Source organism: Meles meles, chromosome 3 (assembly GCF_922984935.1).
Source record: "Meles meles chromosome 3, mMelMel3.1 paternal haplotype, whole genome shotgun sequence".
NCBI lineage: Eukaryota > Metazoa > Chordata > Mammalia > Carnivora > Mustelidae > Meles > Meles meles.
The window spans coordinates 47,814,184-47,826,710 of NC_060068.1; the positions used below are offsets into that span (position 1 = coordinate 47,814,184).

The 12,527-nt window shown below is 45.2% G+C and overlaps 1 protein-coding gene across 11 annotated transcripts in view; it reads left to right on the top strand.

Annotated features, from left to right (window-relative positions):
* Window positions 1–12,527, top strand: part of GRAMD2B (GRAM domain containing 2B) — a 127,915-nt gene that overhangs the window by 96,871 nt on the left and 18,517 nt on the right. For all 11 annotated transcript variants that reach the window (XM_045999553.1, XM_045999548.1, XM_045999552.1 and 8 more), the window contains exons 2-5: window positions 3,288–3,407; window positions 6,411–6,522; window positions 9,309–9,375; window positions 10,525–10,628. In XM_045999553.1, the coding sequence (XP_045855509.1) occupies window positions 3,288–3,407; window positions 6,411–6,522; window positions 9,309–9,375; window positions 10,525–10,628 (403 nt within the window). The remainder of the gene's footprint in view (window positions 1–3,287; window positions 3,408–6,410; window positions 6,523–9,308; window positions 9,376–10,524; window positions 10,629–12,527) is intronic.

Genomic DNA, 12,527 nt, shown 5'->3' on the forward strand with positions numbered 1-12,527 from the left:
GTCTATTAGTAAATTGTTTATATATCAAAAAGAGAGAGAAGGGAAAAAAGAAGAAGACTGTCTTGGTTTGGTTTGATTTTGTCTTGTTTTTTAGTTGACTCTTGTGGTCAATGTCCCTGAAAGGCCTTATCTTCTTGGTTAGAAAAAAAGAAAGAAAAATACCTGGTTTCTTCTTTTTCATGATTTAAACAAGACCTGTTATTTCATCTCCCTTGTCAGTGAGTTCAACTTTATTGACAGTAACTTTAAAGTGACAGAGGGGCCTTGTGGAACCATCCCATTGCCCTCCCATGCTCGGCCAGTCTTAACTATTTGGAGTCTATTATGGTTTCAGTCCTCTGCCACAAGACCTCAAGGGGGAGGGGTGCTTGTGGGAGTGAGCTCTCCTGTGTTAGGAATTCACTTAGTTGATTTTCCGTAGCATCTTTTTTTTTTTTAAAGATTTTTTTTTTTTTTTTTTATTTGACAGAGAGAGATCACAAGTAGATAGAGAGGCAGGCAGAGAGAGAGAGAGAGGGAAGCAGGCTCTCTGCTGAGCAGAGAGCCCGATGTGGGACTCGATCCCAGGACCCCGAGATCATGACCTGAGCCGAAGGCAGCGGCTTAACCCACTGAGCCACCCAGGCGCCCCTCTTTTTTTTTTTTTTTAAGATTTTATTTATTTGAGAGAGAGAGCATGAATGGGGTATGGGGGGTGGAGAGAGGGGCAGAAGGAGAAGCGACTCCCCGCTGAGCAAGGAGCCTGACAGTAGGGACGGGGGCTTGATCCCAGGACCCTGGGATCTTGACCTGAGCCGAAGGCAGATACGTAACAACTGAGTCACTCAGGTGCCCCTGTGCCATCTTTAAGTCGACAAAACTCTAAAACTGAATGGGCCCCTATATGAATTTCTGTGTGAGACACTGCGGAATGAATCCCACATCAGTCAACATGTATAAATGACCACCAGGAGCCAAATGCTGAGCTGAGAGCCATGGAAAAACTCAGATGTTCCCTGTGCATAAGGAATTTAGTCTAGGAGTTGGCTAAATAAGACATTTTCCCCAAGCTAGGAGTACCTTAGCTCTGCCAGGCCACATAGCAATAGGGCTTCCTCCAAACAGATGGGTAGCTTTTGGTGAGTGGCTCCTGGGGGAGGGTCCTTTCTCAGTACACAGAGGTGCTGTACAGGGTAGCAGCACCTCAGACTCGTGCACAAAATTCAGGAAACACTAAATAAATGCCAAATGGATTATGGAGGGTCTACACACGCTTATTCTCCCTACTTAAAGAGGGCCTCACAAGTGGATTACCGTCTCATGCTTTTTTTTTTTTTTTAAGATTTTATTTAAGAGAATGAGATCATGAGAGAGGGGAGGGTCAGGGGGAGAAGCAGACTCCCCACTGAGTAGGCAGCCCCACATGGGACTCGATCTTGGGACTCCAGGATCATGACCTGAGACGAAGGCCGTCACTGAACCAACTGAGCCACCCAGGTGTCCCCCGTCTGATGCTTTTGAAGAATGGGGATAATGTGTGTGTCTTGGGGAGGGTTAGGGTGGGCGGAAGTATCTTCTAAAGCCCCTTAACCTTCTAAAATTCAGAGTCTGTGTGATGGTAAAATTAAATAAAACCCGCTATTTCAAACCAAAGTGGTGTCTTCCTATTAATATGGCAAAGACTTCCATGCGCCTTTTGTTACATCACACACTTCAGTTACGGACTGAGCTCTTTGAATGTACTTAAGTGCTTTTGAGCACTTTGAGAATGGAAGACATGGAAGGTTGGGGAATGTTGACGTACTGAGGAGAAGCGGAATGCTAACTCCAGGGGAAGAACACCCACCATCTGTAGGGATGGTTAACTGCCTACCTTGTCAGATACACTTGGTCTTGATTTTGACACTACTGCGGTCTTACTGGAATGGGCCGGAACTGTCACATACTGTGAGAAGTGGTGAGCGAGCAACCACAAAGCTTCAGCTAACCACTCACATTTCCTGCCTGTGAGGTCATGTGCAGGTAAAGGCACCAAATGGTGGGAAATGAGGATTCAGAGTAGCCAAACGGTCATCGCAATGCTATCTTAATATGTTTCCCTTCATGTTCAGCCACCCTAGAGCTCTCACATTCTCAGAAATGTGTCTTGTGAATTCTGTGCTTTGCAGGCTGGTACAGAAGAAGGTCTCGTCCATGTAAAACACCATGTATTCTCTTCCCGCGTTCCTCGCCCTCCTCTTTCTTTCCCAAACTGGAATTAGTGTCCCTGGTCCCTGAGATTGAGGGAGCTCAGCTCCCGTGTCCACCCCACTGGTTACCCTTGTTTGTTAGTGGTACAGGGTGCAAACCCTCCTCACATGCTTTCCCCTCTAATCCTTCTGTCAACCAAAGTCAGTCCTCTTTGTCTAAAAGCCTGTTGATCATGATTAGATACCAGCACTCACCTAGACTGTGTGGTCAGTATAAAAATCACTAAGATCCTTATCCCATGCTGGAGCTCTCCCACTGAAGAGCTAAGAGGGGGCTCGATGGAGGGACAGGTGGTTGGGGGCAAGGGGTGAGTGGATGGCAGGGGAAAGAGAGAAGAGGATATGAGGATGGGTGTGTACCCTGAGGCGTCCTCTGTGGACAGATCTTAGCTTGAATCCCAACTCAGACAGATACTGGTTGTGTGAACTTGGGCAAGGTGGATGATATCTAAGAGCCTCAGATTCCAGATCTGTTAAGAGGGGGTGTCATAATTCCTACCCAGCACAGGTGGCTGCGTAGATTAGAGACTGTAAATGGCTCAGAGAAGTGCTTGGTTAAAATATCAACAACCCAAAGTGGGACCTATATATAACTACCACAGTGGGTGGTAAATGACACAGAGAAATGCAAACAAAGGGGTGGGGGCTCGCAGCAGAAAGGCTCACACCTGGCAGAAGGCCATGCGTGAGCGTGTGTGCTGAGCACGTGTGTACACAGGCCCTCCCAGCCTCTGGGTGATCTGTTGCCCCAGCACACAGCTAGCCTGGTGGAGCTGAGCAGTGTGGAGCCCACGGGCGCATACCTAGGAGCCACCCAGCTCCCACAAAATCGGACGTTTACCTTTGGAACAGGCATGACCTGGAGATCATGCCCTTGAGGGATCAGCCAAGAGGCAGCAGAATGGAGATCTGGAAAGGGCACGGCCATCCAAGTTGACTCCGGCCTGCTATGGGGATTGAACATCATTCCCTCCTCCAGAAAGCAAGGTGTTTCCATCGGTTTTCCTTCCACCCCCTTTCCCGGATGGCTAAGATCAAGCGTGCTTCTCTCTTCTCCAGCTCAGAGGCTGAGAATGGTGTGGAGGAGAAAAAGAAGATCTGCAAGTCGTCAACAGTCCAGTCCCCAACCCCGTCCATTGAGGCCGAGTCCCCAGACCAGAAGAGAATCCTCTCCTTGCGGTGAGTCCTCATGGTGACACTTGGTTCTCTGGGGAGGAGGGGCTGCTGGGAGGAGCCCGTGTTTCTAGTTTGGTGGTGGTGGCTGAGAATCAAGATCTAGTGGAGGCGAATAAACCCTGAGAAACAAACCATTCTTCAAGGTCAGATCTTGCTACCCGTTAAGCCAGCACAGCCCCCTGTCTGGCATAGACCTCGGAAGCACCTGGAAAGGCTGGCCAAGGAACCTCAAGGCCAGCCCAGCTCGGAGGACCTCTCTGCCTGTGTGTGTGCTCACCTGCTGCCTCGCTGTCCTGGCAACCACCTGCCTGGGATCCCTAGACGGGGTGTGCGTGGCTCAGGGGGCCGTCTGCTTCCTGGGGGCCGGAGCTGGAAGCCGGCGGCAGTTTAATCATGAGGCTGGGGCAGGGGAACAGGCCGTTCTGAGAGGAACCATGGTCCCTGGCACTCTCTCAGACTCCCAGTTATGTGTTTGCTTTCACACAGAAGGAAGAAGTAGGAACTTCAGCTTGCTTTTCTTGCCCTGAAAAGAGAATGGGTGTACCCATGGTCCGTTTCGGGAAGTGTGGCCAGGGATCTGTGCCGGGTGGTGCGGGAGAACTGCTCTCCTTTCTCCTGCCTGAGACTGCATCTGTCAGAACTGCTCCTTCGGGTCTTGTGGCCTCTGCTGAGGGTAGTAAAGTAACTCCTGCCTTTCCCTTTCCTTCCTGGCTTCCCAGCCCATTCCTTCTCTCCAAATCCTTACTTCATTCAAGACCAAGCGTAAGTCTCATCACTGTGCCTGAGATTTTTCTTTTCTGGCTTCCTCGTTCTCTTGTCTTCTGTTCTGCATGGCTGGCTTGACATATCTCACAGCTATAGCAGTTTCCTGTCTGAGCATCTCACCTCACTCACCACTCGAGTCTCTGGGCAAAGGCACAAAGTACGTCGTTTCTTGAATCTTTCACCATTACTGGCTGGCTCCAGCGGGTGCTTGGAAAAAGTTGCTTTGACCCCACCTCCCCCAGGCTTCAGATGAGAAGCACACACTCATCGTGAGAGCGGCTTATTAAAAACAGTGTGGGTGAGTCGCCTGTGTAGTCACAGAGAGCCCCCCCACGTGCTTTACTGTTCTGCTCTCGCTGTCTGGAAATTCCTAATTTTTGAGTAAGAGGCCCGACATTTTCATTTGCACCGGGCTTTCCGTCCCCTTCATAGTCACCTGTGAGAAAAGCGAGTACCACAGTTCAGAAGACACAGAGATAGCAATGCTATGTAAGTCAGCAGCCCTCCTCCCCCTTTCACAGAGCGCTGTGCTCTGCAGACAAGTCCATTCTGCTGGTGGCTCTTGAATTCATCAAGGGTATACCTGCCCTCCTGGGTGCATTTGCTTAGAGTCCTTCAAGAGGTTGTTGCCTCGGCAATTCCATTGACGGTTACTAATGTGAATCAGTAGAGGTGATTAGATCTATTTATACTATCTATTTATTTATTTATAAATTTATAAATCTATTTATACTATCAGTAGTATGTGAATCAGTAGAGGTGATTAAATCTATTTATACTATTTATTTATTTATAAATTTATAAATCTATTTATACTATCAGTAGTATGTGAATCAGTAGAGGTGATTAAATCTATTTATACTATTATACTATAGATTAAATCTATACTAGTATAAATAGGTAATTTGACATTTGTAAAAAAAATTCTGTCTTGGAGTACAGTCTTTACTCATAATTTCAAAGAAAAAAGTAATTGCTAGAATTCAGAAGGAATTTGTATCTGTGAATAGTTTCAGTGGTCAGCAGCTAAGTCCAAATCTTCACCTGTGGCTAGAGCAACTTGGACCAAACTGTTGGGGCTGGCAGGGGCCCAAAACATCAGATAGCCTGTTTTTTCATAGCTGAGAGACCAAGAGTCTAAAATCTGACATCAGTCATTTCTGTCTCTGAGTCATACCCTCAGACCTCCTGAATTAATCAAGATTCTTACATCTGCTTTGAACCAAATAGTAGTTTTAACTGAGCCTCTTTGTAACGAATCATATTATGGAATCATGGGTTTCATGTTTTCCCAATAATTAAAAAAAAAAAAAAACCTGCATAATTGTATCCTAAAAGTTGGTCCTACATAGACCTCTAAAAATCATACATACATTCTACTTTGAAATGATTCTGCGTATCTGCAGGCCTGAAGACATGCGCAAATTCGTATATGTACTCCAACGGAGAGCCAGGACCAGAGTCACCTCAGAAACACCTCTGCCCTCGCTAGAACAAAGGAAGACTTGACTTTCAAACACATTCTTCATTTTTATCCTGGTTTCACATCTGTTTTCCCCACTCTGGGATGTTTTGCCTCTTTTTTCCTCATACCCACCTCCTGCTCATCCTCTGGGACCCAGTGTATTAAACCCACATAGTGCTATTGAGTTCCTCTTCTCTTATCTCCTGTTGGACTTTATATCTCTCTACCTGCCCCCAGCACCCCTGGTATGTATTATTTGGTGCCAAATCTTGTACTGCCTTTTAAAAAAGATGTCTGATGAATTCTTGGGCTCCTTAAGGAAAAGACTGCCTTGTGTGCCTCCTGGCTTTAATACAATGCCCTCCTCAATTAACACATGTTAAATATTAATGGAAATCTAAAAAAAAAAAAAAAGTCTTTGCTTGAACTATAGCTGTAGTTTTGTTTAATAATTTGCCTATACTGCTCCTCTTTGACTGCTTAAAAGACTTTTGAGATGGTATAATGACCTTCACAGTTCAGCTGGTACTTCTCCCTTCTACAAGTTCACATTCCTCCAGTTTAAGATTGCGGCCTGGTGAAACCATCCCAGTCTCCTACACACTATACTGTGTAAATGCTCGCAGAGTATCATGAGTGATCACCAAGGTCGAGAAGAGAAAAACAAACGTCAGGTTTTCTCACGCGATTGTATAATAATCAAGATTTATTACAATACAGTCAATGAGTAGCATACAAAATTCATCTTAAAGATTCCCTGGATTCTCTTTCCTCAGGTCCAAATCCAGTTTTGACGGTGCCTCTTTAGCAAGCGACAAGAACGACTGTAAAGCAGAAAGCAAAAATGAATCTAAGATGGACAGGAAAAAGTATTCGTCTTCCAGCCAGGTAACTTGGGAAGGCAGTGTGTGTCATGTCACGGCAGGGACACTAAACCCAAGTGTGCATCTCCCTGCTGGTCAGGACTCCCATAGGCAGAGATAGTGGGGAATCTGGAAGAAAGAACAGGATGCCGTTCCTTTGGTTGATTTTTAATCAAGATCATATTTCCCCACTGACCTTTCAGTATATCCTGGGCAGCGGTGGGTTCCACACCGTGCCCCTAACTCTGACAAGCACTCTGAGAGCAGGGAACAATTTGGTCACATGCTGGTCTAATAATTAGCTGACACCGGGAGAGCTTTGATAAAGCCTTGCATTAAAATTAGAGCCTGATATAGCACCTGTATGAATGGAAGTCTCCCCAGCTGCACCGGGGCTGAGGGGTGGGGAACCTGTGAATCCAGGAGTGGTTCAGCTCTGCTCTCAAACACCCCCAGATGAGTGTGAAAGCCCAGTTCTGTGTCTTAGAGTGGGGCATACTTACTGGAGTCAATGGTTTGAGGTGGTTATTGACACTTCACCCCTAAATACTTGAATACGTGTTTCCTAAGAACAACAACCAAAAAAAAAACCCTATTGGCACACACAAGAAATGTAACTAAACAGTAAATATACCAAAATAGTATTAATATATAATCCATTTGGGATTTCCATAATTGTCCCAGTAGTAGATGCCTTTTTTTTTTTTTAAGATTTTATTTATTTGACAGCTAGAGAGAGCACAAGCAGGCAGAGTGGCAGACAGGGGGAGAGGGAGAAGTAGGCTCCCCCCTAAGCAGGGAGCCTGGTGCGGGGCTTGCTCCCAGGACCCTGGGATCATGACCTGAGCTGAAGGCAGCCCCTTAACCAATTGAGACACCCAGGTGCCCCTGTGGAGGCCTTTATAAATGTTTTTTATAGAATCCAGTCAGGAGGCATGATTGCATTTATCCATTTATCTGCTGTTTTTAATATAGATCATTCCCACCATCTGTTTTGTTTTGTTTTTTTCCTTTTATTATATTCACATTTTTGAAGACTCCATGGTCAGGTTTTTTTGTTTCATGGATTTTTTTTTTTCTTTTGGGCCCAGGTTTTTGGGGGGTTTTTGTTCATTTTGTTTTTTAAGATTTTTTATTTATTTGTCAGAGAGCACAGCAGCAGGAGCAGCAGGCAGAGGGAGAAGCAGGCTCCCGGCTGAGCAAGGAGCCCAGTGTGGGGCTCGATCTGAGAACCCTGAGATCATGACCTGAGCCGAAGGCAGAGGCTTAACAGACTCAGCCACCCAGGCGTCCCTGGCCCAGATTATTTTTAAAATCAAGTCATGCAGCTGATTCTCACTGTAGCCATTAAAAGAAAAAACAAAAAACAAAAACAAAAACAAAAACACCTCAGGAAAGCGCCCAAGGAATACCTAGCTTTAATCCAGGTAATATTCTGGATGCAGAATGGACTTTTAGGAAGCAGCATGAGGTGACCTACTTTACATGAGGTGTTTGTAGAATAGCTGACTTGTAGAGACCATCTTTCATCTGCATGACCTTTCTAAACTCTTCCTTAGAGCAGTATTAGGGCCAGTCCTGTCACTGAGACCACTCCTAGTTTGGATAATAAAACATGAAGGGCCTGCTTGTACTATCTCTCTGTTCGGCTCACAAACTTTTTTTTTTTTTTTTTAATCAAAAGCATCCTGTCAGACAGAGGTCCTGTGGAAGGAGGACCAGTTCTGCCTCTTAGCCGTGTGGCGCCAGTTCAGTGATTCAGTTTCCCTGAGGCACACTGTCCAGACCCATGGAATGGGGACACCAGTTCCCCAGGTTATTTTGGGAATGGTATTTGTGAAGGCAGGTTACCAAATGGCAGTTGCTGGCTGTCCGTTGTTGTTGTCACAGCTGTCTAAACACATGTCTTCTTACCGCCCTCGAGAGTTCTCTCCCCCTGACACTGGCTAAGGAAATGCTCTCACAACAAAAGTAGTGAGAGTGACAATACCAGGTGGTGGGTCTTTCAGATGAATTGTACCATTTAAGCCTTATGGGAGCCCTTTGAGGCAAGTAGTGTATTTGTCCTCTGGCACAGAAGAATCTGAGGCTCAGCGAGGCTCCCTCACTCGGCCACAATCACACACCAAAGGAGAGGTGTAGCCAAGACTTGAACTCGAGTTTATCTGACTCTCCAACCTCTGTTCCCCTCTGAAAGTCCTTGTATCCGGAGGGCTCTGAGATCTGATGCCTTCCCTAGTGAGATCCCTTGGAGTTTCATGCCATTTGTTATTAGGGACATCCTTGTCGAGCCACCTGGGCAGAATGGTGACCACCAGCTGCAGCATGGTCACAGATGTCTGTCCAACCGGAAGGTCACTAGTTTTGTTGGAAAATGAAACCTTGTGCCCTGCCCACTCTGAAGGCTTGTGTTGAAGACTGTGAGATCAGAGAGAAGGAATTCCTAAAGCGACTGTATCAAGGGAGGGGAAATGTTAGGTTATTTATTTATTTATTCATTTGTTTTAAAGGTGTATTTATTTATTTTAAAGATTTATTTGAGAGAGAGTGTGTGTGTGCCGGTGCAAGAACTGGGGGGAGGGGCAAAGAGAGAGAGAATCCACAAGCAGACTCCCCGATGAGTACAGAGCCCACCATGGTGCTCGATCCCAGCACCCTGAGATCACAACCTGAGCTGAAATCAAGAGTTGGACTCTAAATGGGCCAAGCAACCCAGGCATCCCTTGTTATGTAATTTAAGCTGAAGCCAAAATTTACAGTGTTTCACCAAGAAACGCAAGTGGTGATGCCTGTGTTGTGTTCTCCTTGTAGTACAAGGCCAATATGCACTTCCACAAGTTGTTCCTTGATGTCCCGACTGAGGAACCACTGAGGCAAAGTAAGTTCTGGTCTGTTTGACTTATTTAAAGAGATGCTAATCGGTTTGGGGGTAGAAAGTAGCCTCCGTCTGGGGGCTGAAGCACCCAAGGGAACGGGTTTTTGAAAGTCACAACGTAACAGTGGTGCCAACTTCATTCAGCTGTCACCAAGCACCTGAAGGAAAGTAGACCAGGAAACTGAACTTGTCCTCATAACAGGGAACCCTCTAAGAGGATCCCAGAATGGTCTCCTCACCTTCTGTATTGATGGCTGAAATGCACTGTGCATGGGTTGTCCTGAGAGTGAAGATAACAAGACTGGAGAAACAGAGAACACTGGAAGAAGGCTGAAAGGAAGCACAGATTCTAATGCACAGACGTGTCAATCCCTCAATGATGTGGGGGTGCAAGGATCACCCCCAGACGCCCTGCTCAGCATGCTAGTGAAGACCTCTGCTCCTCTTAGGTTCATTAGGACCAAGGTTCCATTCTGGCCTCTCAGTATACCCATGTTAAGCAGGAGGCTGGATTCCTGCCATGGGACCCAAACATGTGGGTCACATGCTTTTCCCACACGACCATCAATTTCCAAAGGAGTCATTAGTGACCGTCCTAGAGTAGGAGGGGCAGGAATGACAACACGAGCTCAAGGTGACACGCCTTCCTTAAATAGAGGGATTTTGAAACTCCATTCTCAAACTCTTGTTTGTAGTGATAGACTTGCCTGGCCATTTTGAGTTTCATACCAAAGCATGTCAGACTTTGAATTAAAAAACAAACTCTCATGCCCATAGCTTTACGCCACGGAAGATAGCTGACAGAGAGATGAAAGATGTTTTTTTTGTTGTGTTTTTTTTTAAGATTTTATTTATTTATTTGCTAGACAGAGATTGTAACTAGTCAGAGAGGCAGGCAGGGAGAGAGAGGAGGAAGCAGGCTCCCTGCTGAGCAGAGAGCCCGATGTGGGGCTTGATCCCAGGACCCTGGGATCATGACCTGAGCTGAAGGCAGAGGCTTTAACCCACTGAGCCACCCAGGCGCCCCGAGGTGAAAGATGTTTTTAATATGAGTGTATTATCTCTGCCAATCCTGAGTCACCAACATATTTACGGAATTTTTATTTCATTTGGAAATTGCAAGTCCTCTTATACCTGTGTCTGTTTTCTCAGGTTTTACCTGTGCGCTGCAGAAAGAGATATTATACCAGGGGAAGCTCTTTGTATCAGAAAACTGGATTTGTTTTCATTCCAAGGTCTTTGGAAAAGACACTAAGGTTGGTATAGTTTTTTAAAAGAAAGCTATGCACTTTATTATATGTTGTGAAAGTCAATTTGTTTAAGCATAGCAATGTTGATAAATATTTACTCTTTTTATACCTTTATATCTTTATTTCCCTTATCATAGTTCCAAATATTACAGGTTCTAAATACCTCTGACTGACACTGACTTCCCTTTTCTCCTAAAGACCACTTTCAGTTTATTTCCTTATATACACAGATCTCTCCCACAATCATACGCTTACGCTCAGTCCTCACCCAGATGTCACTAGAGAACTCTCAAAGTTGTCCATTTGGAGAGCGTGCCATCATTTGTTTCAAAGACATATATTAAACCCAAGACCATTTTTTAAATAAATACTGATTTTTACACCTTGTTCCTGTGACAGCAGACATGTAGAAAAACAGGCTTAAAAGAGCTCACTTTGTACCATCACCAGCACCAAATGCGCAGGAATTAGAACACTTAAGGCCTCGTCTGAGAGAGTCGCACACCCACATTCCCCAGTGGACAATGACTGACAAGTTTTCATTCTCATTAAACAGATCTGGGGGAGCACAGGCCCAAGACACCTGAGCTGTTAAGGAGGATAGCCTGGAGGAATTGGCAGCTTTCCCAAGCCACTCCTTCCAAAGGGAGGACCCTGAGACTATGTCATAAGAAAGAAAAAGATAATACCATCCCACTGACATTCTTTCCCTTTGACCTGCAATGTCACACCACAGTCTATTCAGGCCACCAGAACAAGAAGTCTGAGAAACTCCTTAGGTTTGCGTGACCTAATGAGTTCTTAATCCTTCTGATTCATGAACAAGCAGCTTTAATATTCATGAAGTTGCTGACTAAAAACTTTCTGAGTGGTAGTTATGTTTTATTTAAATATTCTCCCTAAAGCCCCTGGCAATCTTTAGGATAATGACTGTGTAACAAATACAAGGGAAAATTCTTGATTTTGTTGGTGTTGGGTCCGCCAACTAGCACATTATTCTGTAGGTCAGATATGTTATTTTGATGTTGTTCTGTAATTATGTAGAGTTGTGTTTAGACAAACATTTTGATAAATATGATCACCTGAATCAGTATAACGCAAAGCAGTATTAAGCAGTTTTCCACCGGATTTCTAGACTGCTCAGTTCTAAGAACTTGTTCATGGAGTAGGAAGGGATTAGTTAGCAGGAATCGCCACAGTTTTGTTTTGTTTTAAGATTTTATTCATTTATTTTACAGAGATCACAAGTAGGCAGAGAAGCAGGAAGAAAGAACGAGAGGGGGGAAGCAGGCTCCCTGCTGAGCAGAGAGCCCAGTGCAGGGCTCCATCCCAGGACCCTGGGATCATGACCTGAGCCGAAGGCAGAGGCCTAACCGGCCTAACCGTCAGAGCCACCCAGGTGCCCCAGGAATCTCCACAGTTTAATGTGATAAGATAATTCCCAGGAATTTAGAGCCAACACCTCTGACCAAAGCAGCAGGGCTGGAGATGTTAGTGAAGGAAGAATGAGTCTTTGTTAAGGGATGGGGGAATTCTTAAACTCAGTAAGTGTACTTTGAAGCTAATATGATTCTAGCAGTGGTTTTAAAATCCAGTATCTACCTAAAAGAGAAATGACCAGACCAAAAAAAGAGAAAAGGAGTGGCCTAACACACTGGTTTTCTAAAACAGGGTTGCTTTTGCATGTGGTATAGCTAATCTAAGAGACAAGGGGTAAAAATCATCAAGAGGTAGGAACTTAAGAACTGTGGTAGTGACCTGTACACTTCTTCCCTTCCTAGGATGGTGGCAAGGAGATTGGGGCCATAGATCTGTGGCAGAATTCCCATACTAAAGGCAGTTCAAACAATTCACTCCAGGGAAGGAAATTCTAAGCACCCTACCCTGGAAAAATATTAACAAAGT